This window comes from Corvus moneduloides, chromosome Z (assembly GCF_009650955.1).
Source record: "Corvus moneduloides isolate bCorMon1 chromosome Z, bCorMon1.pri, whole genome shotgun sequence".
In the NCBI taxonomy this organism is placed as follows: Eukaryota; Metazoa; Chordata; class Aves; order Passeriformes; family Corvidae; genus Corvus; species Corvus moneduloides.
This window is the reverse complement of record NC_045511.1, coordinates 55,958,187-55,984,248: the sequence shown is the minus strand read 5'-3', so window position 1 is coordinate 55,984,248 and position 26,062 is coordinate 55,958,187. Positions and strand designations below refer to the sequence as shown.

Below are 26,062 nucleotides of genomic sequence, written 5' to 3'. Positions count from 1 at the left end.
ATGTGTCAGCTCAGTCCTGTTCAATATCTTTATTGACAATCTGGATGAGGGGATTGAGTCTACTGTTAGGAAATTCGTGAATGACACTAAGTTGCATGGAAGTGTTGATATTCTGGAGGGAAGGAAGGCTTTGCAGAGGAGCCTGGACAGGCTGGGTTGATCGGCCAACACCAACAAGACCAAGTGCCGAGTTCAACAAGACTAAGTGCTGGGTCCTACCCTTTGGCCACAACAACCCCATGCAGAGCTACAGGCTGGCAACAGAGTGGCTGGAAAGTGGCCCAGCAGAAAAGGGCCTGGGGGTGCTGGTTGTCAGCAGCTGAATATGAGCAAGCTGTGCCCAGGTGGCCGGGGTCAGAAATATGTGGCCAGCAGGACCAGGGCAGTGACTGTCCCCCCATACTGGGCACTGGTGAGGCCACACCTCAAGTACTGGGTTCAGTTTTGGACCCCTCAATTTAGGAAGGACATTGAGATGCTTGAATGTGTCCAGAGAAGGGCAATGGAGTTGATGAAGTGTCTGGAGCACAAGTCTTGTGAGGAGAGACTGAACCTGGAGAGGAAGAGGCTCAGGGGAGACCTTACCACTCTCTACAGCTCCCTGAAAGGAGGGTGTAGCCAGGCGGGAATCAGCCTCTTCTCCCAGACAACCAGTGACAGGATGAGAGGACCTAGCCTTAAGCTGCATCAGGCGACATTCTTCACCAAAAGAGTGACTAGATATTGGAATGGTCTGTCCAGGGAGGTAGTGAAGTCACCTGGAGGTGTTTAAGGAAAGGCTGGGTGTCACACTTAGTGCCATGGTCTAGTTGATATAGTGTTTGGTCATAGGTTGGACTCCATGATCTCAGAGTTCCTTTCCAACCTAATTAATTCTGTGATTCTGTCTGAGGCTTGGCTGTCTTTCACTTGCTCTTTTCCCTCTGTTAACTTCCTCCAGTTTCTAGAGGTGTCTCTCTTTTAGCATGATCCTTTATTTGCCCAAGGGAGGGATGATCTTCCTTCTCAGGAGAATCCCTGTTATACATTAATTTTCCTCTTTAAAATCCCATGTAGTAAACAGAGTACCGAAGAAGATGTGTGCCTTTACAATACTTTAAATTCATAGAATTTCCATGTATTTGGTTTCAGGGATAGATTCAGATTCACATTTTCTCACAGCACAAAAAGGGTTGAACCAAGTGTTCTCAAATACCTTCTTTGTATCATTGTTGTTAAGATATTGATGAGAAATAGTGAAAAAGATTTTCCAGTGACATTCTTTTCTAGAAACAAACCGAATACTTCTATGTCCTCTACAGTCTGGGTCAAAGCAGAGTTTTATTGCAGGAAAATCCCTGGATCTCTGACTATGGAGCCACAACCAGGGGGTAGGGAAACAAAGCTAAAGAAAGATGGAAACTATGAACTTTTTGCTGTGATTAAGAGTTACAGCTCTTCTTGTTGCTCACACTGCAGTTTCTCTGAATCTTATGCATAGGGATGTCTCAAGAAACAAATTAGTCTAGGAACCTGTCATGGTTTTAAGCCCATCTGGACATGAAACACTATGCTCCACTTCCTCCTCTCTTCTTCCTCTCCTCTTCTTCCTCTCCTCTTCTTCCTCTCCTCTTCCAGCTGAATGGGGAGGAGAATCAAAGTAAAACTTGTATATTGAGATTAAAAAATGTTTAATAATTGAAAATAAGCTACAATAATAATTGAAAATAATAATATTCATAATCTTAATAATTATAATCATAATAATTTTTTAAAATTATTTTTTAAAGTGATGCAAAATGCAGTTTTTCTCCACCTGCTGGTTGATGCCAAAAACTCCTTCCTGAACACAGATCGACTGTGCTTACTATTTTATATACTGGACATGAAGTTCTGGGGTCTGGAAATACCCTTTTAGTAAGTTCAAGTCACCTGTCCCAGCCATGCTCCCTCCCGGTTTATTTTGCCGATCTTCTCACTGACAGAGCACAAGACAAGGCAGAAAAAGTCCTTGACTTAGGATAGATATGACTTAGCAAGACCCCAAAACATTAGTGTCTTATAAACACCATTCTCATTCCAAATCCAAAACACAGCGCTTGCACCATCTACTGAGAAGAAATTAATTCTACCCTTGCTGAAACCAGGGCAGAGCCATTGCCAACATTATTGGGATAAGAAACTCCATAGAAAATGTGTTTCAGTACCAGGCACTTTGAAATGAGTCACAGGCACTTTGTGCCATGGTTTGTCTCTAACTGAATGTCTGTCAGTCTGGTGCACTGACCCTTAACCCAGTCAGAAGAATATACTGGGCGCTGCTTTGGGTCTCACCCAGTTGTATGACTGTCTCAGTGTTGGCACTCATCCCAGGAACAGATCCCTGGCTTACTAGCTGTTCCCTAAAATGGAGATCTGCTTTCTTTAAACCAGGGACCAGTAACAAGAATATTTTAGCTTGAGTGAGCTAATTTCTGTCCAAGCATTTGGATTAAGTTTCATGTCTCCTTTTCCACATTACTTCAAAAGTGCTGAATTTAGTCATGAACGTTTGAATCGCCAGACCTTTACAGGCAGGAATAGGTAAGAAAATAGCTAAGAATTGCTAGAAAAAGCATTCAGGGATTTTAACTGAACCATTAAGACATACTAAGAGGAAGAGGTTCGTATGACAAATCTATGAGGAATTCCCATGCTCTAATGCCTGGTTTTATATTTTACATGGACTTGGAAGTGTCTCCCTGCATGGCCCTCTCTCCAGCTTCTTTTTCCTATTCCAGTTTTTCCACCTCCTTTTTCCTTGGTTCACTGGCACATCATGTAGGATTTCAAAACTTTTGCAAGTTACTTTTGCTAGACCTCAGTGCAGAATGATGCTTGACTATCTGTATGCAATGCCAAATGCTTCATGAACCACTCAGCTGAAGCTGGGGGGTTAAAAGTCTGCAGTTTTCACTACTGATTTCTCACCATTTGCTGCTTTGTCCTTTTCTGTATAGTAAATTAAAGCATCCTGAGCTCAATGTTACCGTAGGAGAAATGTTTCTGATGAACCAGAGCTACTTCAGTTGTGTTGACGCAGCACCACGCTGCAGGCATTCTTATACGTATGTATACATACACGCATATACACACATATACATACACATACATATACATATATGCACACATATTTATATAGGGAAAAAGCTAAACAATAAGTTAATTAAGTACAAAAATTGGTGGTTGTATTCTGTACTTGTGCTTTCTTTTCTAAACTTTTCCTTTATTTCCAAAGACGCTGCCTGATGTGCTACCAACTGCTAAGGATTATTTAAAAATACCTCACTTCTAAATATGATGGCTTTAATTAACTTTCATTTATCCCTCATTACCAATGTAAGTTTTCAGTGGGGGGGAAATTGTTGGGGACAGTGGCAGGGGACTGAGTGTTTTTCATATCTTGGCAAATATTTATTGTTAATGTTAAGCAAATGTTAAGCACATCAGAAACAGGCATAATCACTCTACTGTGCTTATAAAGCATTAAAATAAAGAAAGATAAATTCTGGCTGCTTTGACTGGTGGAATTTTGAAACATGAGTACAGAAAAATATTTGTTATTGTAAAATTTCCAATCATTATGGGATGGTTAATTTCTCACAAATCATAGTATCATGCTATCATGGTAAAGGGTTGAAAAGGTAGGTTGTTATGGGTGAAAGTTGCACCCAGTAATGTCCGTGGGGCCTGATCCTTCAAACAGGTTCAGATGAAGGGATTTTTGTGCCCAAACAGAACTCCAGGATCTTTTCTGAAGCCTGTGTAGTATTATGAAAGGAGTATCAAAGAACATCTGCAGGATGAAGGCCTGCATCCCTGTCATTGACAGCTGTTAAAAGCTTCTTATTTCCTTTCAGGTTGTACAAGTAATTAACAATTTCATACCTCCTACTTTGACACCTTTAATCAGTAAAATACAGCCTGCTGCTACTAAACCAACTTGTTCTCAGTTCATCTGTTTTCCAACAGTTTAGAAAAACCTTCTTCTGATATGCCAGAACAAATTAGGAAATACTAAGATAAGCAATAATGAGATCAATACCAGCATCTGGTTCTGACTGCTCCAGTAACAAACTGTGTCCATATATACCTTCTTGTATTTGATCTTCCTAAAAAAAGGAGACAAAAAGAAATAGTAGGTTTTTTGTTTGGCTGGGGGAGGGTTGGTTTTGTTTTGTCTTTTTAATTTCACCACAGGGCTGTTCTGCAATCAGTCAATTTTGTGCTCAGATTTTTGTTCTGTGAAATACATTTTAGTGTATTTAGTGCATAGAGCCATACTTTGGAAGGCAGAATCTTTTCTGTCCAATGTAAAAGTCCCAGTAAATAAAGGTGTATCTCACTGAACTGTACTAAGATAATTTGAGTAAAAGGAATGCAGCTTTAGGAAACTGATTTGTGTTATTAGTGTTGCATTTAATTGTCAGTATGGCTTAGAGAAAAACAGTACATCCAAGAAAATCTTTTGCAGATGTTATTCTTCTTGCCAAAGGGCAGGACTGTGAACATGAGCCTAATTTATGTTTGACAGTTTGCACATGGAAGCATCTTCTTTTTCAGCTAGATTTGGATTAAGTCCTTGGTTTAGAAAATGCATAGGAAAAGTAAGGTAATGAAGAATGTCTGCCTTAAAAAATGATACAAGGGAGACTTTCTTTTTTGCCTTTGGGAAACTGTAATAAGTATTAAATAGTAAAAAACAAAACAAAAAAAAATTAGCCATAACAGTAGATTTTAGTTTCAAAACATATGAGGAGGAAGCCTTGGATTTAAACAGAAGCAAGATAATTAACTGAAATCAGACACACAACTCCTTATGTAATTTTAAAATTGCAGTGTTAGCAAGAACCTTGCTCTAAGAGATTTCAAGCAGGTTTCTGTCACTTAGTTTCCTGGTCAAATGCTGAAGGCTGCAAGTCTTCTGGGACTTCTGGAATGAGCTGCCTGGAAACTCCAGAGCTTCCAGTGTCTTAGAAGTCTAACTGTATTAATGCAGTGCTTATGCTGTGTCCTTGCTGCTTCTTCTTTGGTAATTGTGTTTCCTTAGTATTAACTTTCACAGTAGGAAGAAAAAAAGAAGAAAACAAAGACACAAATAAAGAAAAAGCAAAAGGTTAAAAAACTAGGTATAAAATTGTTCAGAGAAATTTCCAGAGGATCACATAATGAGAAGACTGAAATATAGTAAGCCGTGTTCTAAAACAACAGCAGATGACATTTTGGGTTCTCATTATAGAAAAGCATTGTTTAGACATTTTCATTTTCCCCTTTTTCCAACTGTTTAGCTCTACAATAACAGCAATAGGAGAGAGCAGCAAGGAAATTGGTTTTTTGTTTTATTATGCAATAGGTCTGGTATATTGACAAGACTGTTGCCCGCTCTGACTCAAACTGAATCTTCTGAAGCTTCTGTTCATTGCTGTTCCAAAACAGCATCTTGGCATTTCTTCATCCTTTGTTCATGGTGGACTGCATTTTCCCCTGTGTTTTCTGTTGTTGGTATTTACTCTGTGGGTACCTCCATTAAAGAGTATGGTGCTACTCATAATAAATTTTGACATGTCAGTAAAGATGATAGGACCAAATTTCTAGCAGTAATTCCCATGGATGTAGATGTGACTTTCAAAAAATTATTGGGACAAAATGTAAACAAGAATGGGCAAGCCTTGGCTTAATTTCTGGCAATTGCAATTCTGCTGTTTCTGAGCTTACATTTCTTAACCAGAACAGTCTAACTGTATTTTCATTACCTTTTTCACCTCCTTCTCTTCTTTCCCTCATTCTTTTTTCTCTTTCTTTTGCCTCTTTCTTTTGCTGCATAGACAAAAGAAATGAAAAGAAAACTAAATAATGCCGAAGGGTTGATGCCACATTATCACTCTATAAAATCTGGGAGAACCATTATTAAACATTCTGCATTTCACTTGAAACTTACATGCAAAATATAAGGAAAATAATTATTTTCCTGATGTGGAAATATATATGAAATCAAACATACAAACCTGTCTCTGAGTTAATCTGCATGAGGTTTAAACTAATTTAAATTCATCAAACACAAGGACAGCTTTCATTTTCCTTAATACCAAACAGCCTCCACAGCAATTGAATGGACATTAAGAGATTTCTTGGGTTGTTCATTTTGCCATCATCCTGGTGAGGTGACTGAGGCCAAGTGCAGCACTGAATCAAAACAATCAGTCTGTGTTCAGCTTGGGGCAGTAGTATTTGATTACAGGCATTTCAAAATGTACTTGTACAAGGGTGTGACTTGTTTCACAGCTGCACAGGATTCTTTGGGGCAGCTTTTATGAGTCCTCTGAGATTTGCTTAACTGGACCCATGAGCAGATGGTGTTCAGTGTTCCAGAGAAAATCCCCGTTTCCTTTTGAGGAAAAGTAATTAAACAAAAGTAAAAGTAACATCATGTCAGAATTCTTTAGATGCAGCTACAGGGAAAGCACTCATCTTTTCATTTTCTATTTCAAAATAATTCCTTAGGTATATATGACCTTTCTCAATCAACTGTTTTGCTGAAATTATAGGGTGATTTTTTTTCTGCTGATTTGAGTTCTTACACACTCTCTCTTAGGTAAATAGTGCAAATTGAACTAGAAATTTTCAATATCTTCACACCAGAATTTGTGTGGTTCTTACCATGGATCAAGATGGATAACATGGGAAGCAGCTGGTAGAACATCACGGCTATGTGTTTATGAAAACCTTGCATATCATACAGAGAATAAGATTTTCTGTGAAGGTACACAGAAGTGAAGTTGTAGCTCCAACCAGACAGGTGTTCTGGGGCAGAGGCTATGTTTGCACATCTCTGCTCCCTCATGAAGCACACGCAGCTGCAAGAAGCAGCTTAGCTCTAAGTCTGTTCTTGCTGCACAGCAACGTGGCTAACAAAGCACAGCCTTGGAAAACCCCTTTAACAGCTGGTGGAGCCAGGAGCCCTCAAACTGCAACAAGTGGGGTGCAGCCTCTGAACTCTGCAGGCTCACAGATTTAGGTGTTTGAAGCTGGTTATGAGGAAGCAAACTGGTACTTCCTCCAGGGCAGCAACCCCACAAGTTTCCGCCCCATGCTGTGTACTGAGCACACTGTACTGAGAGAAGTGTCTGTTTGCAAAGCAGAGGAAAAAAGGCACTATGAAAACCCTAAACATGCATAACTCTACTCATTGCAAAAACCTCTGGTAACATCGAGAGATGGAGGTTCTGTTGCTGAATTGGTAAGAATTGAGACAAGGTTTTAAAAAAACCCTTGCAAATATCAGGAAGGGGTGCCTGTAGTTCGTTTATCAGCATGGACATTTATTTGTATTAGTGTTATTTGCTTATCAGTAACAGCACCAACATGAGCTTATGGTAGAAGTTCAGTGAACACTGTATTGTTTAATTTAAAAAAATCTCTGAGAAATCTGTATAAGTGCTGATACATTTTGTTCAATTTCTAATTTATTTTACCTGACATTTTCCTAGCTTTCCTAAATCCTTGTCTGGCTGGTGGAAAACCTACTTATTTTTAGGAAATTTACTGTGTAAATTATAAAAAAGATTTTTTTTCAGGACTAGAAGCAACAGGAACTGACATTTAAATAGCTTCAGATACATATAATGTAGAGAGGAGTGTAGCATTTGCAACTGTTCTGTCTGTCACCTTAAATTTCAGAGTTGCTTTATACACAATAGATCATTCTCGGGGATTGTAACTCATTAATAAAACTTAGAACTGGAAACTTTTTTCTTTATAAAATGTAGCTCCACCAGAGTACCAAGTTTTTTAAAAACTTCTGTAATCATCATGCACCTCCTAATTCCAATGCATTCATATTTTAGAATCCAATTCCTTGTGTTTTGGACCCAGTTCTCACAGCTGCCTACAATTTTATGGAAAGAGATCAGGAAATTATTTCTCAGAAGAGCATGTACATATATAAATAGCATTTAAAAATCTTAAACTGTCTCATTAGAAATTTCCAGTGTGTAACAAATACATTTCTAAATTTTTTTCTAATTAAAATGGAATTTGAACTATTTTATAATAGTGTACTGCAACTCTATTTAAGAAAATCAGACTTCAGTTTAAAATTTGATGCAGTCCATATAATTTGAAAACATGGGTTAAACATGCTGGGTTTTTGCAAGTCACTTAAAAAAAACGGAAGTGTCATGTATTTTCCAAAAAATGTAGGAGAGTCTGTGGCAACCATATCCTGCCAAGGCAATGTCGGTGAGATCTCAGCTGTGTCATGCCTCTTTGAAAGCTCCCGCATCACTGTTTGATTCAGTTATAAACCAGTGCTGCTTTCACCTCCCTATCAGATCATTTTTTTGGATTTACCTGATGCAAATATAAATCAGATAGTTTGTACTGTTATTATTAGCTACTGTCTTGTTGCTGAGTATACAAAAACAAAATCTATTTCCTGAGAGGAACCTCTTGCTAAAAGAAACCCTCTTGCTAAAAGAAACCCTTGCATATTGGAAAGTAATCAAAATGTAAGCCCAGACCACATTTCAGTCAGCCTCCACTGCTTGAACAACTTCTCTAACCTTCCAAGTGTAATTTAGAGTGTTGTGATGCAGCTGTAGTTGTTGCTGACCAATGCAAAATCATTCTTCCCTGCTCAGTCGTGTAGAAAAATCAGCCCAGTTGGAGGTTCTAGCTCAGTGTACTCATACTGAAGCACTTAGTCATGAAAGAGGGCATATTGTGTCTCCCTGAGTCACAATACCACTGTGCTTTCCTTACGGTGTTCAATTTACTCCAAATGCCACTTTTTCTTCTAAAACTTGCCAAGGTTATTCATAATATAATAACTTAGGTTGTTTTGAATAGTGAGATGTGTGAAGTGCAGAATGCATCTGACCATTAATGCTTAGCTTCAGTACAGCTGCCATGGCCTTTTAGTCATATTTTGGTCAAGGTCCATAGCCTTCCTTCTAATGCATGTCATTATGTAACTCAAGTACATTATATTATTATGACTTTTTTTTTCTATGTTGGCTGGAGTTTTTTGGCTGGGGGTGGGAAAGATCTTAGGAGGGGACATGGCCAGGACAGCTGACCCAAGCTGACCGAAGGGATATTCCACAATATATCATGTCTGCTCAAATATAAAACCTAAGAGAAAGGAGGAGGGAGGAGACACAGTTGTTGTTATGATGTTTATCTTATGGAGCAACTGCTACACATACTCAGTTCCTGCGACATGGGAAGTGACTGGACATCACCTGCTGATGGGAAGTAGACCACAAGTCTTTCCCTTTTTCTTCCATATGCAACCTTGTCCTTTGCTTTATGAATGTATTTATCTGGCCCATGAGGTTTTTTCATCTTATTTGCTGCCCCACCCCTCCTCCCTGTCTTGCTGAGGGGAGTGATACAGCAGGTTGGAGAGCACCTGGCATCCAGCCAGAGGGAATCCACCAGAAAGCTCTAAGGCCTGGAGTAGGGTTTGAGTAGCATTGACAGGATGTAGAGGATAGAAAGAGTCAAATCTTACCTAGAATCATCCGTAATGACCTCTTACAACTCTGTCTACCTCTGTCTTGGCACTGTTTTAAAAGTATCAAATTGGAGTGATGAAAAACAGAGTTAGGAATTTTGGATGGAAAGAAGATCCATGCTTGTTCATAGATCTTTAGAGTTATTCTAGTCAGTATCCCCCACCTAGTCAGATTCTTGTTTTTCCTTTTCACTTCCCCGAGTAGACATATTGCGCCAACATTGAACCAACATTTGGTTGCAAAATGTCGTTTTAAGCTATATTTTATGCAAATTCATCCATAGAGACCTGACTGTCTAAGCACTGTCCTGGAAACTGTAATCCCTTTATTGTACTTTTTGGCTTTACACTAACATTCTCAAAAGCCTTCTAAAAATTATTTTACATCACTAAGTTTTCCTTCTGTGATGCAAATTGGAAATTTTAAACTCTTTAGCCTATGCTTAATATATGCTTAATATATAATAAGTATAAATCACAGAACAATTACTCAGTGCTACCATTTGCATGATGTTATTACTCAGAGCACATCTGAAAACAAAGGTTGCTTTCTGAAGGCTTAGGGGGGAAAAAGTAATGCTTTGGATGTCTCTGTGGCTACTGTATTGGAATGCAATCTGCCCTTTTCAAAAGAAACTAAAAAAAGAAAATCTTTGCTGATGGGTTGTTTTAGAATTCTTGTGTTTGTGTCTTACGCAAATTTTTAGAGAGAGATGATTGTCTAACCAGCAGCAGGATGCAGGACATATTAACAGTGAAAATAAAGTTTTTGATAAATGCTATTTTGGTTACTGGTTAAAGTAAACACTGCATCATTAGGCTGGAGCTGTACATGTGGTTTTCATCCTTGGACATTGGAAGGATTACATTTCTATTTTGCAGTTTGGATTGTGCAATGTTTTAGTTGATAATGGCTATAAATAGCAAAAAGGAAGTTAAAAAAATCATGCTAGACATATTCTCTGTATATGTGCAGATACATAGTTTGTCCATCCTAGGCGTGTGCATAGCTTGCAGTTATTGGTAATGAAAGGAAGGAAAGGGAAGGGTAAAGGGAGGAAGGAAGAAGAGAAAAGAAAGGAGAAAAGAAAAGGATTAAAATTGAGAAAATATCTACAGTGGAAAAGAAGAAAGCTCAGCTGATCTTCATTCTAGGCTTGACTCTCTATTGCCTAGGAAATGTTTAACAGGTGTCCACCAGAAAAGAAAACCTAGAACTGAATCTGAGGTTTTACTGGAAAGAATGCTTCAAATAAAGAAACAAGAGCTGTCTAACATCTTTCATTGTAAGATGTGTGCTTTAAGTATTTTTCACCAAGCATTAGTTCCTGGGCTTGAAAGCACCTTTCTAATTTTTGTTTGGTTGCTCTTCTAAGGTGCCCAATCCTGATCATTTTCAGTCTGCTAAATACAGCTAATCCCTCCAGTGACTACTCTGATAGCCATCAGCCAATTCTGGCATAGTTTAAGCCCCTCAGCTTGTGTTTTTCAGCAAGAAAAATATATTGCAACATGGAGTATTCTAATTCTGCTTTTTGCCTACTTGTAGATTGCCAGTTCCTTGCCTACTTACATTTTTCCAGTAATTGTCCCTTCCCGTTAAAGAAAAAACCCACAAACCAAACAAACCAAAACATACCAGAAATTTTTTTTCCCGTGTATTCAGAGCAGAACAGATGTATAAGACCTCTGGTGGCCCTCATAGCTCTAGTGTGAACTTTTTTCATTCAATTTGTGGTTTTGAAATGTGCCAAAACCAGACTGTCCTGGTTTTGACTGGTGCAGATGTAATTTTCTTCACAGTAGGTGTTACACAGCACTGCGTGTTTTGTATTCAGGGTGAAAATAATGTTGCTAACACACTGATGATTTGGCTGTTGCTACACAGTCCTCACCCTAAGTCCAGGACTTTTCAGTGTGTCATTCAATGCCAGTGAGGAGCTGCACAAAAAGCTGAGAGAGAGCATGGCCAGGACAGGTGACACGAACTGACCAAAGGGATATTCCACACTCTAGAACATCATATCCTGTATACAAACTGGGGGGAGTCACCTGGAAGGGGGCAGATATTCAGGAATGGGCTGGGCATCGGTCAGTGGGTGATGTGCAGTTGTATAGTGTATTGCTTGTTTCTTCAAAGTTCTGTTACTGTATCTCATTATTATTATTATTATTATTGCTGTTATTATCTTTATTATCATCATCATTGTCATCATCATCATATTCAGTATTACTATAATATTTTATTTCCATTATTAAATAGTTCTTAAGCCACAAGATTTACCTTTTCTTTCCAATTCTCTCCAGTGAGAGGGCAGGTGGGGGGAGTGAGCAACTGGTACTTATCTGCTATCTAGGATTAAACCACAACACAGGCACAGCATGCCACTGTGAGATATTTGTAATGCTGATTAGAGCAGAATATTTACCTCATATGTATAGCAGAATAGACAATTCTTTATACATCCAAGTATGACCTTTACTTCTTTGAAACAGTGGAAAATTACAACTCCTGTTCTTCTTCATGTGGTCCATAGTAATTTCCAGATTTTATTCTGCAGAAATAAAACTAGCCAATGAGTGCAGTATGTTTTACATTGCTTTTCTTGTATTGTATCCTGCTGTGTAACTTAAATAGTATCAGAGGTCTCAAGTACATTTATAAACCAAACCTGTAAACTCATGAAATATTGAAATCAAATTTGCCCCATGTAGTCTGTTGTCCAAAAAAATCTTGATATTTGTTTAGTTCTTCATGAGCTGAATGTTTTAGCATAGCTCTTTTTTTTTTTTTTTCTTTTTTTTTTTTTGTTTTCTAACTCTGGTGCAATATTAGTATCTAGACATCTCAAATTCCCTAATATATTTAAAGACATATTGAAAAAGACTCTCAACAGACTAAGTTCTCAGGTTTTCAGAATTCTTAGATGAAATGTTTTAGGGAATTATTACTTTAAAGTGCCCTTCAAATATTTTTCAGCGTCTGCCTTGGCTACGAATGTACTGGGGTATATTATTTTTATTATCTCTTATAATCCAAGCCTGTAATAAAGGAGTTTCCATTCAAATTTGCAATAGCACAAAGCTGGGGGGGAAAGTACGTTACAAAACAGATAAAATTCATTATGTTATTGGCATCTGAGATCTCTTCGAAAGAAGTAGTACAGTATTTAGTGAGAACATGTGGAAAAAATTGTATCTTGCCAAGAGTAATTAGCTTTGCAAGGAGATGAGGAATAACTGGCTCTTTACCAATTCTCCATGGAAAGATCTCATGTGTATTGTGGATGATAAACTGAGAATGAGTCAACAATTTTGTGCTATGGTAATAAAGGCAGACTTGGTTTGGACCTATATATTAAGCAATTTAGTCTAAAGAACACATAAAGCCCTTCTGCTCTAACTATGTACTGAGATTAAATGCTGTCAAAGATGCTGTAATCCATAACTTAATAAATACATCAGTTCAGTGGTGTGATCAAGGATAGTGGCAAAAGTCTTAATTATAAAATATTTCCAGAAAGACTGAAAGATCTAGGACTGTTCATTTAAACGAATACCATATAGGAAAATAGTAGCAATTTACAAGTATGTAAAGAAATGTAGCAAACAAGGAAAAGATCAGTTTCCCACAGCCATGTTGACTCTGATAGACATAACCTGTGTATACTGCCCAAATAAAGAGCTGAGTTTAACATTGGGCAATAGTCTCAGTAAGTTCTGTGAAGCATTGAAACACATTTATTGGAGGGGATATTGGTTCTTTATCACTAGACAGAGATCAGGCTCTAGTGATGTAGAGTATAATAGGGAGAGAAGTTTTTTTATAGAAAGCTAAGCTTTCTAGTTCCCAGCCACAGCAGAGTTTCCTTTAGTAAAAGGCTCAGAAGGACAGCAAATCATTTCTGGTGGCACTTCAAAAATATTTTCAAATTCTCACTTGTTTTAAACCATCCCATATCTGTATCACAGGCCAATTCTTACTTCAATGAAAGGTAACAAGGTGGCATTTCAACGCATGCAGTTCCTATCTGTGTTGTAAAGCTCATAAAAACCTCCAAATAAATGCTAGATCACCTTCCAAGGTAGCCATGAAGCATATCAAATTGGGACACACTCTTTAATTCAGTCTTACTCAGTTTGAAAAAGTGTGAAGTCTGTTTCCAGGGTATTGTGCAAACTGTTATTGTGTATAGAAGACTGTGTGAAGTTGACTGAAGACATCAAGTCTAAACCTGTGTACCTTTGTCAGTGTGAATTTTTTATGATCTTGTAGAAATATCTAGAATCTTGCCTACTGTAGACAGAAATTTCTCTAATGTGAATGTGGCTTGAATTTCCTCAAGAGCTAATGACTACCATCTCAAATGTTACCCATGATAAGCTTAGCATACCCTTTCCATATGGTTTTCTCCACATCACTTCATAGAAGCATCAGCTTTTCTCTTTTTTTTTTTTTAAAAAAAAAAGCAAATCCAAGATCCACAAAAAAGAGACACATACAACAAAAATGTCCACATGTTTCTTTCCCTGTCAGAAAGTGTAAAAATAAAAGATAGAATTAGAATAGTTATTAGGAAGAAATTATTTTGTGTGAAGATGGTAAGGGACTGGAACATATTGCCTAGAGAAGTTGTGGATGCTCCATCCCTGGAAATGTTCAAGGTCTCAGGTTGGATGGGACTTGGAGCAAGCAGATCTCATGGAAGGTGTCCCTGCCCATGGCAATGCAGTTGGAACAAGATGAACTTTAAGATCCTTTCCAATGCAAACCATTCTAGGATTTTGTGAATCTACTGTATTATTGTTGTTTAATGTATTTATGGAAAAGGATAACTGTTACAACATAAAAGAAAGGCGAGTGGAGCTCCATAATCTGATCACATTGATTCATCAGGCTGAGGAGGCTTTGACACTGCAAAAGCCAGTATGTTTATCTCCTTGAAGGTTTTGTCCACCACTGACTTGGTCTCAAACAGTTGTTAAACCCATTGTTTTCCTGAGTGCCATTTTAAAGTAAATGCATATTATTCTTGTTTTGCGGTAAAGTGTTTTGCTGTAGAGCTCAGTGTCTCAGAACACCACGTATTTGATAGATAAGGCCACTTGAAAGTTTTTGTCAAATTTAAGCTTTTATAGTTTCAAGATGCAGTTGAAAGAGATTGTCCTTGGAATTCAAGACAATGCAATAATTACATGAAACTGTTTTTACCACATCAAGCTATTTTAAATCTTTGTTGCTCAGAAGGGAACAAAGTATGTCAGTCCTTCCAGTTTTTTACAATTGATATTTCCTTAACAATGTTGCTTGTTATTTATTTTTGTTTTCCTTTTTTAATATTAATTATGTAATTGCGCTAACAGTAGTTCCAGTATACATCTTGTCAGTTGTTTCTTGTGTTTGATTTAAAAGTATTAGAGAAAAGAAAAAAAAAAGAAGACCTTCCATATCATACGTAGCTGAAATACCTCTCTAGATTTTAAGAAGTGTGATGTTTTAAGAGATCACAGAAGGCTTTACAAGAACAATTAAAGTGTCAGATATATGTGCTTCACCCCTTTGAGAAGAAAGCAAGTCTAGCATCTGCTTTTATAGATTCAATGGGGAAAAAAGGAAAGTCAGGATAAAGCACTGATTCTGGCTGGCTGATAAATGAAGTAATTTTTATCAATGTATAGATTTAAATGTATGACTTTCTAAAATTACATCTTTTCAGGCAAAGATGTCTCTTAATATCCCCTAACCTTTCCATGCTTGTTGTATTTGAAAGTATCAATTTAAATTAAATGAACATCTGCAGTAGTCATCAATGAGAAAACTGTTTTATATATTAAAGCTATTTTTCATCATTCTAGGCCTGGGAAAAAAGATATGTAAATTAAATATCTTATTGATTTGTATTGAAGGAAAAATTGCTGATTAGTTTCAATATTATGTTTTTTCCAGTTGTAAAATGATTAACAAATCATTACATACTGGTATGGAATTATACCTTGGAGGAAAAGCATACTAAAGACAATTATTTCTAATTTTTTTTCTAGCCTCTTTCATATGACAGACCTTTCATAGGTACAGACATACACAGGGCTTTTGAAAATGTGCTTTATGTTCTGTTCTGTTATGTTAGAAACATTTGAGATGGAAGTAAAGTAGTGTTTATGGGAAAAGTGACATCATGCGTGAAATAGGAGACTGGGAAGATAAAAGGGGAAGTCTTGAAGATGATGAATTTCAATGAGTTTAGATAAGAGTAGTGGAAGAGAAACAACCAATGGGGATATCTTACTATCAAGGTATTATGATCTGATTATAAAAGATGCTTCTGCCCAAATTAAGGTGTAAATGAGACCATACACTGAAGTCAGTAGTACTGTAAATTTAATTTAACAGTAAATGTGAGATAGAGAGACAGAAAGAAATAGGAGGGGGGGGGATAGGAATAAGGAGGAGAGAAAGAGTGTGAGAGACTAAGCAGAAGACAAAAAGATATCATCACTGTGTGGATTCCTGCAGCATCCTGCTGGTCGTTCTACACCGTGGTCTTCAGTGGTGGGGGTCTCCCTGTTGCTCACTGGGAGGTATCCCTTCCATACAGTCTGAGTCCAGGGTATCCATGGGGCATAGATGCCGTTTCCACAACTTTGGCTGACATGTGCATCCTTTTTCACAGTTTTCACTGTGCATATTTTTTGTCCAGATAAGTCCTAAGTTCCCACGGTCTGAACAGTGGAATTTTGTCTGGTGTACTAATTCCAAATCTTCACCTTCCTTAGGCCTGGAGTTAATGTCTTCCTGTTTTGCCATCTCTGCTTATCTCAAATTCCATTGGTGGTGGCTTATATTATGGGGACAGTGACTTGAGATAGGTGCCTGCATTCTTTAAGCCCTCACACCACCCCATGGCTCAAATACTGTCTTCCAGAGACTTTTCCTCAGTTCATGGGTTATCCATGAGGGTGATGAATACATAGAAAAGACAAGGGAGGAAAGACAGAAACAACAGAAGCAACAATACCAGTAATCATACAGTGTACAACAGCTGTTCCAATAATTAAATATACAAATCCAATTGCAATCATCAACCCAATTCTCAGTAGCCACAGCTCCCAATTTGTGCGTCCCAAAGATTAGGATATGGACTTTAGCCAGACACTGGGGTTAATTTCCTGAAGCTAACCTTAGGGTTGGAGTGATTGGAAAAGTTCTGATGTCTGATTAGCCATTTCTTTCACTTTGGCTCAGGTTTTTTCAATTGATGACATTGCATTGTGAATGGTAATAGCGCCTTCATTTTCAGTAAGATTTAACATTTCGTATACCCCTTATTTCTTTAATAGTAACATATCTAATGCCAACCGACTTTGTAAAGACGTTTTTGACACTTGTTGGAATTGCAAGTTAAGATCTCTGACTCATATCTGGTGCACTACTGAAGGCACGTACCTGCCATGTAATATTTCCTAAGACCCACTGGTTCTGTGTAAAACACACCTTAAACCTAAAACCTATCTTTTGCCCCACCATATCTGGGGCACATATATTACTGATCCATTCTCAGTTTTGCTCAGGAGAGCTAAGTTCCTGTCATATCCTTCCTGCTGATGAATAGTGAAAGACACAATTTGGGCAAATAGATGGGAACACTATCCTGCACCTTAGTCCAGCATGCAGAGTTAGGCTCAGTCACTTTTCATCAGAACATCTTCAAACATCAGGACACCCCAAACTTGCTTGTCTTGCAAGTTCAGGTGTCTATCAAGTACATTTGGGGCTTGAAATTAGCCATAGAATTACACAGCAAGTGTTGATTTTTAAATTCCATATCGGGGTATCCCAAGCACATACACATGTCACATACTAAAACGTGCATTTTCTCAGTCAGCCAAGACTCAGGGGTATGACCAGGTCTCGTAGTACAGTTGATTACCTTTGCACACTGGAACAAGTGCAAATGAGTTTGTTGAGGATGTGTGTTCATGTACTTTCAAGGCTTTAAAGCAGGGTTCTTTCTCAACCGTGTCAACATATAGTTGGAGGAATTTTGTAGATAATCACAGAATTACAGAATATTCTGATTTGGAAGGGACCCACATTCTTGTCCCACGGGGGCAACAATACAAAAAAGTTCTCATATGAAAAGGGCTCTCATATAAAAACGTTTTCAGACAAACACATCTTTACATCAAGCCTATACTCAGTTCTAGAGAATAGAGTCAAGTTCCATTGTGATTTAATTTTTACACAGAATAAAAGCTGTGGCAATTGTTGATAGGGTGATAAGTGAAATTAATTCCCTTTTAAATTTAGTTGTTGCCTTTTTCTCTTTTTTCCTTTTTTTTAAACTTTTTTCTTTTTGTTTATTTTTTTCAGTGGGCAAATTGCTCTCATTACATTCCTTTGCAATTACTCTTACAGTGAATCGCACCCACAAGTTGGAAGCATGTGTGGCTCACAGTGTACTATAGTTACCATGTTGATTAGAATAGATAAAGGAAATGAGATGAGGTTAAAATATTCTCTTAGGACACATGCTAGGAAACCTAACAGTACATCTGACATATTCATGTGAAAATACAAGTATTTCCAAAAATGATAACAAGTCTTGAGAGCTAGTAAAAGGCTTTTTTGTATTTTATCCATGACCCATTTGCAGTCCATGGCTCCCCCTCATTCTGGTTTGGAAGGGGTACTCAGTCATTTTCCATGTAATATTTTCTTTTGTTTTGTTAAGATCATTTAAGTTACTTATTAATATTTCTGATATTTCTGAAAAATTTTGCCAAGTCATGATAAAAAAGCCTTCTGGGGCAGAACTAGGAAGATTAATACATGTTTGCATGATCCCAGTTTGCATAAATTCTTGTACCAACTACCATGCTAAATTAGGTTGAATTTTCTAATTCTCAATGGGTTGAAATAAAATAATACATCCATAAGATAAAAGCTTTTTGCACACCGTTTTATTTTCAGTAAAAAGATGAAATGAACTCAGCAAAAATGAAACTAACAGTATGTGAAGTGATTTGTCTTATATGATCCTACCAATATGTGGTGTCCCAACAAGTTCCCCTCAATGAAAACACAAAAAAATCACAAAAATTGATGAACTGAAAATACAAGAATTTATGGGGGCTGGTTAAAAATTCCATCAGTTTGTTATCAGCTTTCTATAAAAAATTGTTTATCTCAAGTTCCTGTTGTGATGGCTTTTTCTATGGGCACAGTGTTTTGAGACATGGAATTGCATTCTTTAAGTCCTCACGCAAAGTTAACACAAAAATTTATAGCAATCAAAACAAAATTAGACATCACAACAAAGTCAGTGGTCAGAACAGAGTGGTCAACACAGAACCAAAGATAGACCCTCCAGTCAGATAACAATAGTCAAGAAGGGCAAGACTTGTGGCAGCTTGGCACAAAAGCTAAATAGCCTTCTTTTCAAATCTAGAAGAGACCTAAGCTGGGAACAAAAATTCTCAAAACAGTCAGGGAAAAAACATACATTTTGATAAGAGGAAGTGTTCCTAGGAAGTCAGAGAATCCTTGGAATAAAATTACAATCTCTGAAGAAGCTAACAGTTTGGGGTTTTTTTGTCTCTCTTGCAGAAGGCAGTATTCTAGTGTATGGCTTTGGTTGACTGGTTGGTTGGTTTTTTTTTTTGCTATTACTCAAATTCAAAACAAACAAAAAAAACTTAAAAAAGAAATCTAGGTCCGTAAAAAAAATAAAAAAGAAAAAAGGAACTTACTGGAAAGAATATACTGCAGGAAATAATGCTCATCTTCAGACAAAGTTTGAAATGATGTAGTTTTTTAAGTTTCCACATCAGTCTATATAGGCCTTTTTAAGTAGAGTAGTTGTGTTCTGAAGCATCAACTTAGCTGATATTTTGGGGTAATTTTTTTTTGTATTCCTATCCAGTACTAGTAATATACAACACACAGTAATTCTGTGTGACAAACATGTCATGGTAATGGAATAATAGCTGTGCCCCTAGTGTTAAGTATAATAAATAATTGCAGCTGGTCCCTATAATGATATCCTATATGATTTCCATCTTAAAATGTATCTGTCAACATATATCATCACATTACTATATATGAATAAATCTTACAGGATGATGTGGTTGTCATTGAATTGCTCACCATTGCTTCCAGGAAAAAATCCAAAGTAAGCTTTGAAGATTAATACAGCTTTGTGTATTTCTTTACATAACTTACCAGTGTATTTTTTAGAGCAAGTACCTGGGGGTATTAGTAAAAGTGATCCATCTCTGTGGGTTTTCATTTTTATACAGCTTTTGTTAACTGAATATAATGGAGTGTTCCCAATAAAGTTTCAAGACACTCAGGTAGGTTTTGAGAATATATATTGTCTTTGAAATACAAAAATGTATCAAGATGAAAAAAAATACAGATTTCAGAACATAAATACTTTAAAGAAGACTGTTCTTGTGCTAATATTCTTGCCTTCAGTATAATTATTAAAGCAGCATAGGTTATGGTAATATGATTTCATTTCTTAGTTCTAATTGTGCCAACTCAATAATGAATTTGGGGAACAAAAATAACTTTCATACCTAAGAAATAGTAAAAGTTTGAAAGATGAAATGGATGGGATGTTGTGTCCGATATCAACCATATTGACAGCAGGTCAAGGGAGGTGATCCCTGCCCGCTTCCCAGCACTTATGAAGTCATATCTGGAGTGCTGGGTTCAGTTCTGGCCTTCTCAGTACAAAAGAGTCATGGACAGTCAAAGTCCAGTGAAGGCCACCAAGATGAGTAAAAGACTGAAGTATCTCTTCTGTGAGGAAAGTACAAACACTTTTAATTGCAGTTCTGTGTTCCTACTTTCCTTGATGCTTACTTGCTCAGTTACGTTATCAGATTGTATCTAAGCTTGGTGTCTGACCAAGCCTCTACATTCTGCAGAGAGCTGTGGAAGGTTTCTAGATTGTGCTGGAAATTATTTTTGGGATTCACTGAGTATGCATGACTGATGTTCTGAAAGAGACAGCAAGGGATGCAATCTTGACTTTCTGGCAGTGTATGAAAGTATGCACAAGCAAACCCAGAAGTTATACCAGGTATACCAGTGAAACATGTACCTAGGCCTCTCTCTAGACATATATTATATCAGCATCAACTCTGAGCTTACTTAGACAAGCTGACCTGAGAAACAGAAGGGTTGGGTAAGTTACACCCTCTTAATAGGGATAGCAGTGACCACATAATCTCTAGACATACTGACTCCTGCACCGTCCCTTGGGCTGCTCTTTTGTGCGTCATCTCTAGAGTAGGTCAGTGGCTGTAAAGCACATACTGGTCTCCAGGGAGAGAACAGAAAACCCTGATCTCTCATACCCTTGAGACCTCTCCTTAACTATCATCTCCATTTTCCTCAAGTCATCATCATATATGCATAATTTGACTCTTTCACAGATAATTCGTGTTCGTCACACATCTTTAAAAATAATTACACCTTAAATAAATGAAAAAGGCAAGGAGAGACCAAACAATTGGGGGAAAAAAGGAAGAGGGAGTAAGGATCTGGCTTCTCTGAGCAAATGACATGTAATTTCCAAGAACTTGAGAAAGAATAGTTATGTTGCCTTTAGGACTCGTTCATTTATTTTAAAAATATATTTTTCAAAATTTAATTTGTGGTTTCAGGAGCTAAGTATAGACAATTGCGTAATGTCCTTTTAGAAACTGATGACTAAGAATGATCACTTTAAATGAATATAGCAGCATGGAGTTTGTTAAAATATAATTACAAGTTTAAATTTTTCCAACATTGGTTAGGCTAAATATAATATGCATACTGTAAGAGCAAAAGCTATACTCCTTAAGATGTGATGATAAGAACCAACAGAACACAAAGGGACCTATCAAAGTTACTCTGGGAACAGAGTTAAAGAATTTGTGGTTCGTAAAGCACATCATTTTTCAAAAATATTTGTTTCTGAAATTCTATTTATGGCCTTTCAAGGTGTCTCTTATGTTTATCAACAGCATTTTTTTCCATTTTTTTTCCATCAGGTGTTTCATTCCAAATGCCTATGCTGCTCTCTTCACCGCTGCTCTGGTGCCATTAATGTGCTTGGTGGTGGTTTTTGTGGTGTTCATCCACGCCTACCAGGTGACTCCTCAATGGAAGGCATATGACGATATCTTCAGAGGAAGAACAAATGCAGCAGGTATGATTTGTTGGCTACCCCTGTGCAAACAAGTTGTACTTTCAAGCAGTACGGACTGTTCTCACCAGTTCAGAGAACCCCACCTGAAACCATAGTTCGGTAGATACCTACGCACTTAGTTTAAGATTAGGCCTGCTAGTGTCCTTTTGAAGTCTGTGAAAGTACTTTGATGATAAAAGTTATGCAGATGCTTAACGGTCTGAGGGGAATAAAAATGTGTAAAACCTAGAACAAGAAATTAATATCACTGGCTTTGTGACTAAGTTTAGTGTAGCTAAAGAGAACAGAAATAAAACAAAGCACTGCCCTGCTTGGAGCACTGTGTCCCCATGCCAGGTTTTGGCTGGGGATACTGAACATCCTGTCCCAAGGAAGTCTGGGGGTGCTCAGGTGAAATGACTGCCCACTTGCAGAGCATGATAACCTATGGATGCTCAACCAAGTGATGGGCACAGCTTCAGTCCCTGTGTTTTGCAGTGTATTTGGTAGCTGCAAAGCCATGCACAGGATGTGCTGTACACTGGACTGTTTGGAGTTAATGCTTCTGTTTTGATACTTCCTATGCTATTTGCAACTGAAACATGCTTGAAAGGAAAGATCTGTCTTGTGCAAAACAGGAAGTTTCAGTTGGCCTCCTCCGTCAGAACAATTTCAAGTACAACAATGTTCCCAAAATAAAATTGCGTCAGTTTAGACCAATACTCTAATAATAATAGGACACTCTGTGGGAAGCTTGGAGTATTTCTTTTGTCTTCATTGTATTTTTTAAAAAGAATATGAGTTTTATAACCTAGTGCAAATCATTTTTTTGTATTTGGGGTCCTTTTTAATGACACAGTGTTTGCTTGACTAAGACCTGTATGCATTTGGATAAGGTCTGATGATATTCAAGACCTTAGTGGCACTCTTTCATTTCTCTCGGATATAAATGCACAGAGGTGGCTCCTCTTGTCAGTCATTCAGTTAATTTATTTATAATTTACGTTGTTTGGGTATCTCTAGGGATATTCCTTATTAATATGTTGAGGGTTAAGGCTTGTCTCAGAGCAGTTAAACTAAAGGAAAATAGCAAACTGAATATTGAAACAATGTGATAAATAAAATTGTCTTGCAAAATGGCAGAAAGTACTAAAAGAAATTATAACTGCAGGACTTAAACACATGAAATAGTAGGGTTGGAACAAATCTTTGACTTAGCATAGGATTCTGGGCATTTCCTTTCTTCAACAGAATCTAGAAAATGCCAAATCTCAGAAGAAAAGAAAAAAAAATGGGAACAGAAAAGTTCAGTAAGATTTTTTTTTTTTTTAAAGTCAGTTGTAACTTTTACTACTTGTCCACCTGCAAGGCAAACTGCTGTTTTGCTACCAAAGAGGTTTTGTAAGCACAAATGAAATACTCCATACAGTGACAGTGGGAACAGATTTTAAAGAGGAAAAGAAGCTGTCTCCTGCAATTTATGGTGCCCAAGATTGTATAAGCAGTCTCTGTGTAGCTGTGTTTATGGGGTAAGCTTCTAGAGAGAAAACGTGGTGATTTCTGTACTTTGTAACATTGCCTATAATTATGTAACAGAATAACTGTTAACTAAAGGCCTCTGACTTTTTTGACTGAATATTCCTCTTCTGAAATTAAAGGTTGTGGTAGTATATTTACAGTCTTTTTAATGTCTTATGGGTATATAGTACTTTATAAAACATATTCAAAGGCAGTTTGCAGTGGTAAGGCCCGGTATCCACTTATAACTCTTGAATCTTGATGTTGACTCAGCTGATTCTATCTTCTTACAAAATCACTGGGAGCTGCTCCTGCTCGTGTTATTGTAGCCGCGTAAATGGCTGCTGTGGGAAACATTTTTCACACCAGCAAAGTTGTCTGCAATCAGCTTCATGATGATGATATCTTACTTTTGAAACATAGAGGGAGCCTTGGCTTATGCCTGCATCAAGTTCTGGCTTACAAGACACTATGTGTTAGGAAGGTCTTTTGGCAATGTTGCCTCCTTAAGTTGCACATACATCCATGATTATTCTGTTTTCTTATGGCAATGAATAAGCCAGGGTTTCTCTCTGTTTCATCCAAAACCAGGGGAAAGGTGGAGCCACCAAGCAACAGTTTATCTATGTCAAAGGACTCAGAAAATTCAAGACAGATGACATCAGTTGCTCTTCCCTTTTCTACCAATACAGTCACTCCATTATAAAAGGCCACCACATTTTTCTTCTGCAGCTATTAGAGTTAATTCTGTAAATTCTGTAAAACGTCTTGCTGAACTTAGTCAGCAGCACAGTTTTTTGCTATTTATTTCTGTCCTAGGAGCAGAGAGTTTATTGCTACCCACACTAAAGGATGCTCTTGTGTATTTTTAATTTCCCAAGAGCAGAATAACAATGCTGGGTTTCACCATATATGCGTAAAAGAAAACGTTTGGTAGCTGCAAAGAGGATCTGTTTGTAGACAGATAAATATTTTCTTGCAAAACTATGAGATATAATTGGAGGGGTTATTTACTTATATTTATGCACAGAAGCCCATTTTTAATTGTACCTCCTTTTCTGTCATGCATATATTCTTCCTAGTCCTCTGGATTTGTCCTGGGTACCCTTAATTAAATTCTCATCTCATACCCTATGCTGGTAGTTTCAAGAAAACACCGTGGCCCAAAGACAGCTAGCCCAGCAAAAATCTGCTTTCAGTAATTGCTGTCAATTCCTTTGGCAGTGGTCTGTGATCTTCGAAGAGGGTGTTAATACTCTTTACTTGTGAGTAGGCCATCAGTGTAAAAGAATATGATTAAAACAAGGTTGTAGTGTAGAATAAACACAAGTAAATAGGGTTTGTAAATATATCAAATCTTAATTTGAGCAATGTGCCCACTTCTCATTACCCTGTCTGGAACACTAAATATGTGAGGTTGCCCTCTCATGCTCTTTTTTACTGTTCCAGAATTGCTCTGTTACTGGTCATGTTGGTTAACATGGTGATTGATATAGTTTACCTAGCTCAGGGAATTTTTCTCAACAGTAGAGAGCTCAAGAAAGGGCAGTGGGAGAGTCAAGAATTTGTTATCTCTTAGAGCAGTCAGCTCTTCCTTCTCAAAAGTGAATGTTGGAAAGAAAAGTGCGAAAGGTAGAAAAAACTGTGAAAGCTGATTTTCAAGGAATGCTAACTCTACGTCTAGTGTACTCATTCAGAGATAGGAATTGTGTTTGCTCAAAAAGTGTCTTTACTTTGTACTGGTTCTGTTTGCCAGCCTTTCAGTAAACATGTTCTGTTGGCTGACTGTCCTGCTGTATATAGAAAACACCTTCTCAAAAGTTAGCCTTGACAGGAGACAAATCAGAAGCATTCATTGGATAAACAGCCTTTGCGTTAACTAATATTTAAGTTTGCGCTCCAGGACATGCTTGGCCCTCCTGGCTGCCAGGGCACTGCTGACTCATATTCAACTTGCCACTGATCAGGACCCGCAGGTCCCTTGCCATGGCACTGCTTTCCAGTATCTCATTCCCAGTCTGTGCATACATCCAGGGGTGTCCCATCCCAGGTGCAGAATCAGCACTTTCCCTTGTTGAACTTCATATGGTTGGTGATTGCCCAGTGCTCTGATTTGTTGGGGTCTCTCTTCAGGGCCTCCCTGCCTTCAAGGGAGTCAAAAGCTCTTCCCAGTTTTGTATCATCTGTGAACTTGCTTAGTATCCCTTCCAGTCCTGTGTCTAAGTCATTTATGAAGATGTTGAAGAGCATGGGGCTGAGGATGGAGCCCTGTGAAATGCCACTAGTGACAGGTCCTACTATGCAAATACAGAAAATGAATAGTAACAAGACAGCAATCCAATATACATGATATATACCTTTTATAATAACCTTTTACAATTTCACAAAAATATTTAAAAATGTAACATAACAACTTGATTTTTTTCTGATAATTGTAAATAGATGAGTTTCATTTATTGAATGAATCTTGAACTAACTTAATTTTCATGCCCTACTTATTAAATATGAAATAGAACTTACCTGCATCAGATATCATAATTGTAAAAGAATTAATGTAAAGATTAAAACTTCATGTTGCCAAAATAGAACTCCATGAAGAATGCCTTAGATACTTAGTTGTAAAATTTTAACTACCTACTTGCATGTTCCTTCATATAAATTTCTTTAATGTAAAATCATAGAATGGTTAGGGTTTGAAGATCATCTAGTTCCAATCTCCAAATATATTTGTTGTGTTAGCAGTATGCAATTCCTAGTCACAACAGAACATGGTAATTAATCTGCTTATACCTACTACTATCTGATGTTCTCAAGAAACAAGTAAACC

General features: G+C 37.5%; 1 protein-coding gene across 11 annotated transcripts in view; it reads left to right on the top strand.

The window, feature by feature from the left end:
* The window catches only part of ADGRV1 (adhesion G protein-coupled receptor V1), a 317,856-nt gene that overhangs the window by 217,249 nt on the left and 74,545 nt on the right, over positions 1-26,062 (top strand). For 10 of the 11 annotated variants that reach the window (XM_032095167.1, XM_032095173.1, XM_032095171.1 and 7 more), the window contains one exon: positions 21,581-21,738. In XM_032095167.1, the coding sequence (XP_031951058.1) occupies positions 21,581-21,738 (158 nt within the window). Of the gene's footprint in view, positions 1-19,834; positions 19,889-21,580; positions 21,739-26,062 lie in introns of those variants that run through there. The other variant, XM_032095174.1, reaches the window with a different exon arrangement.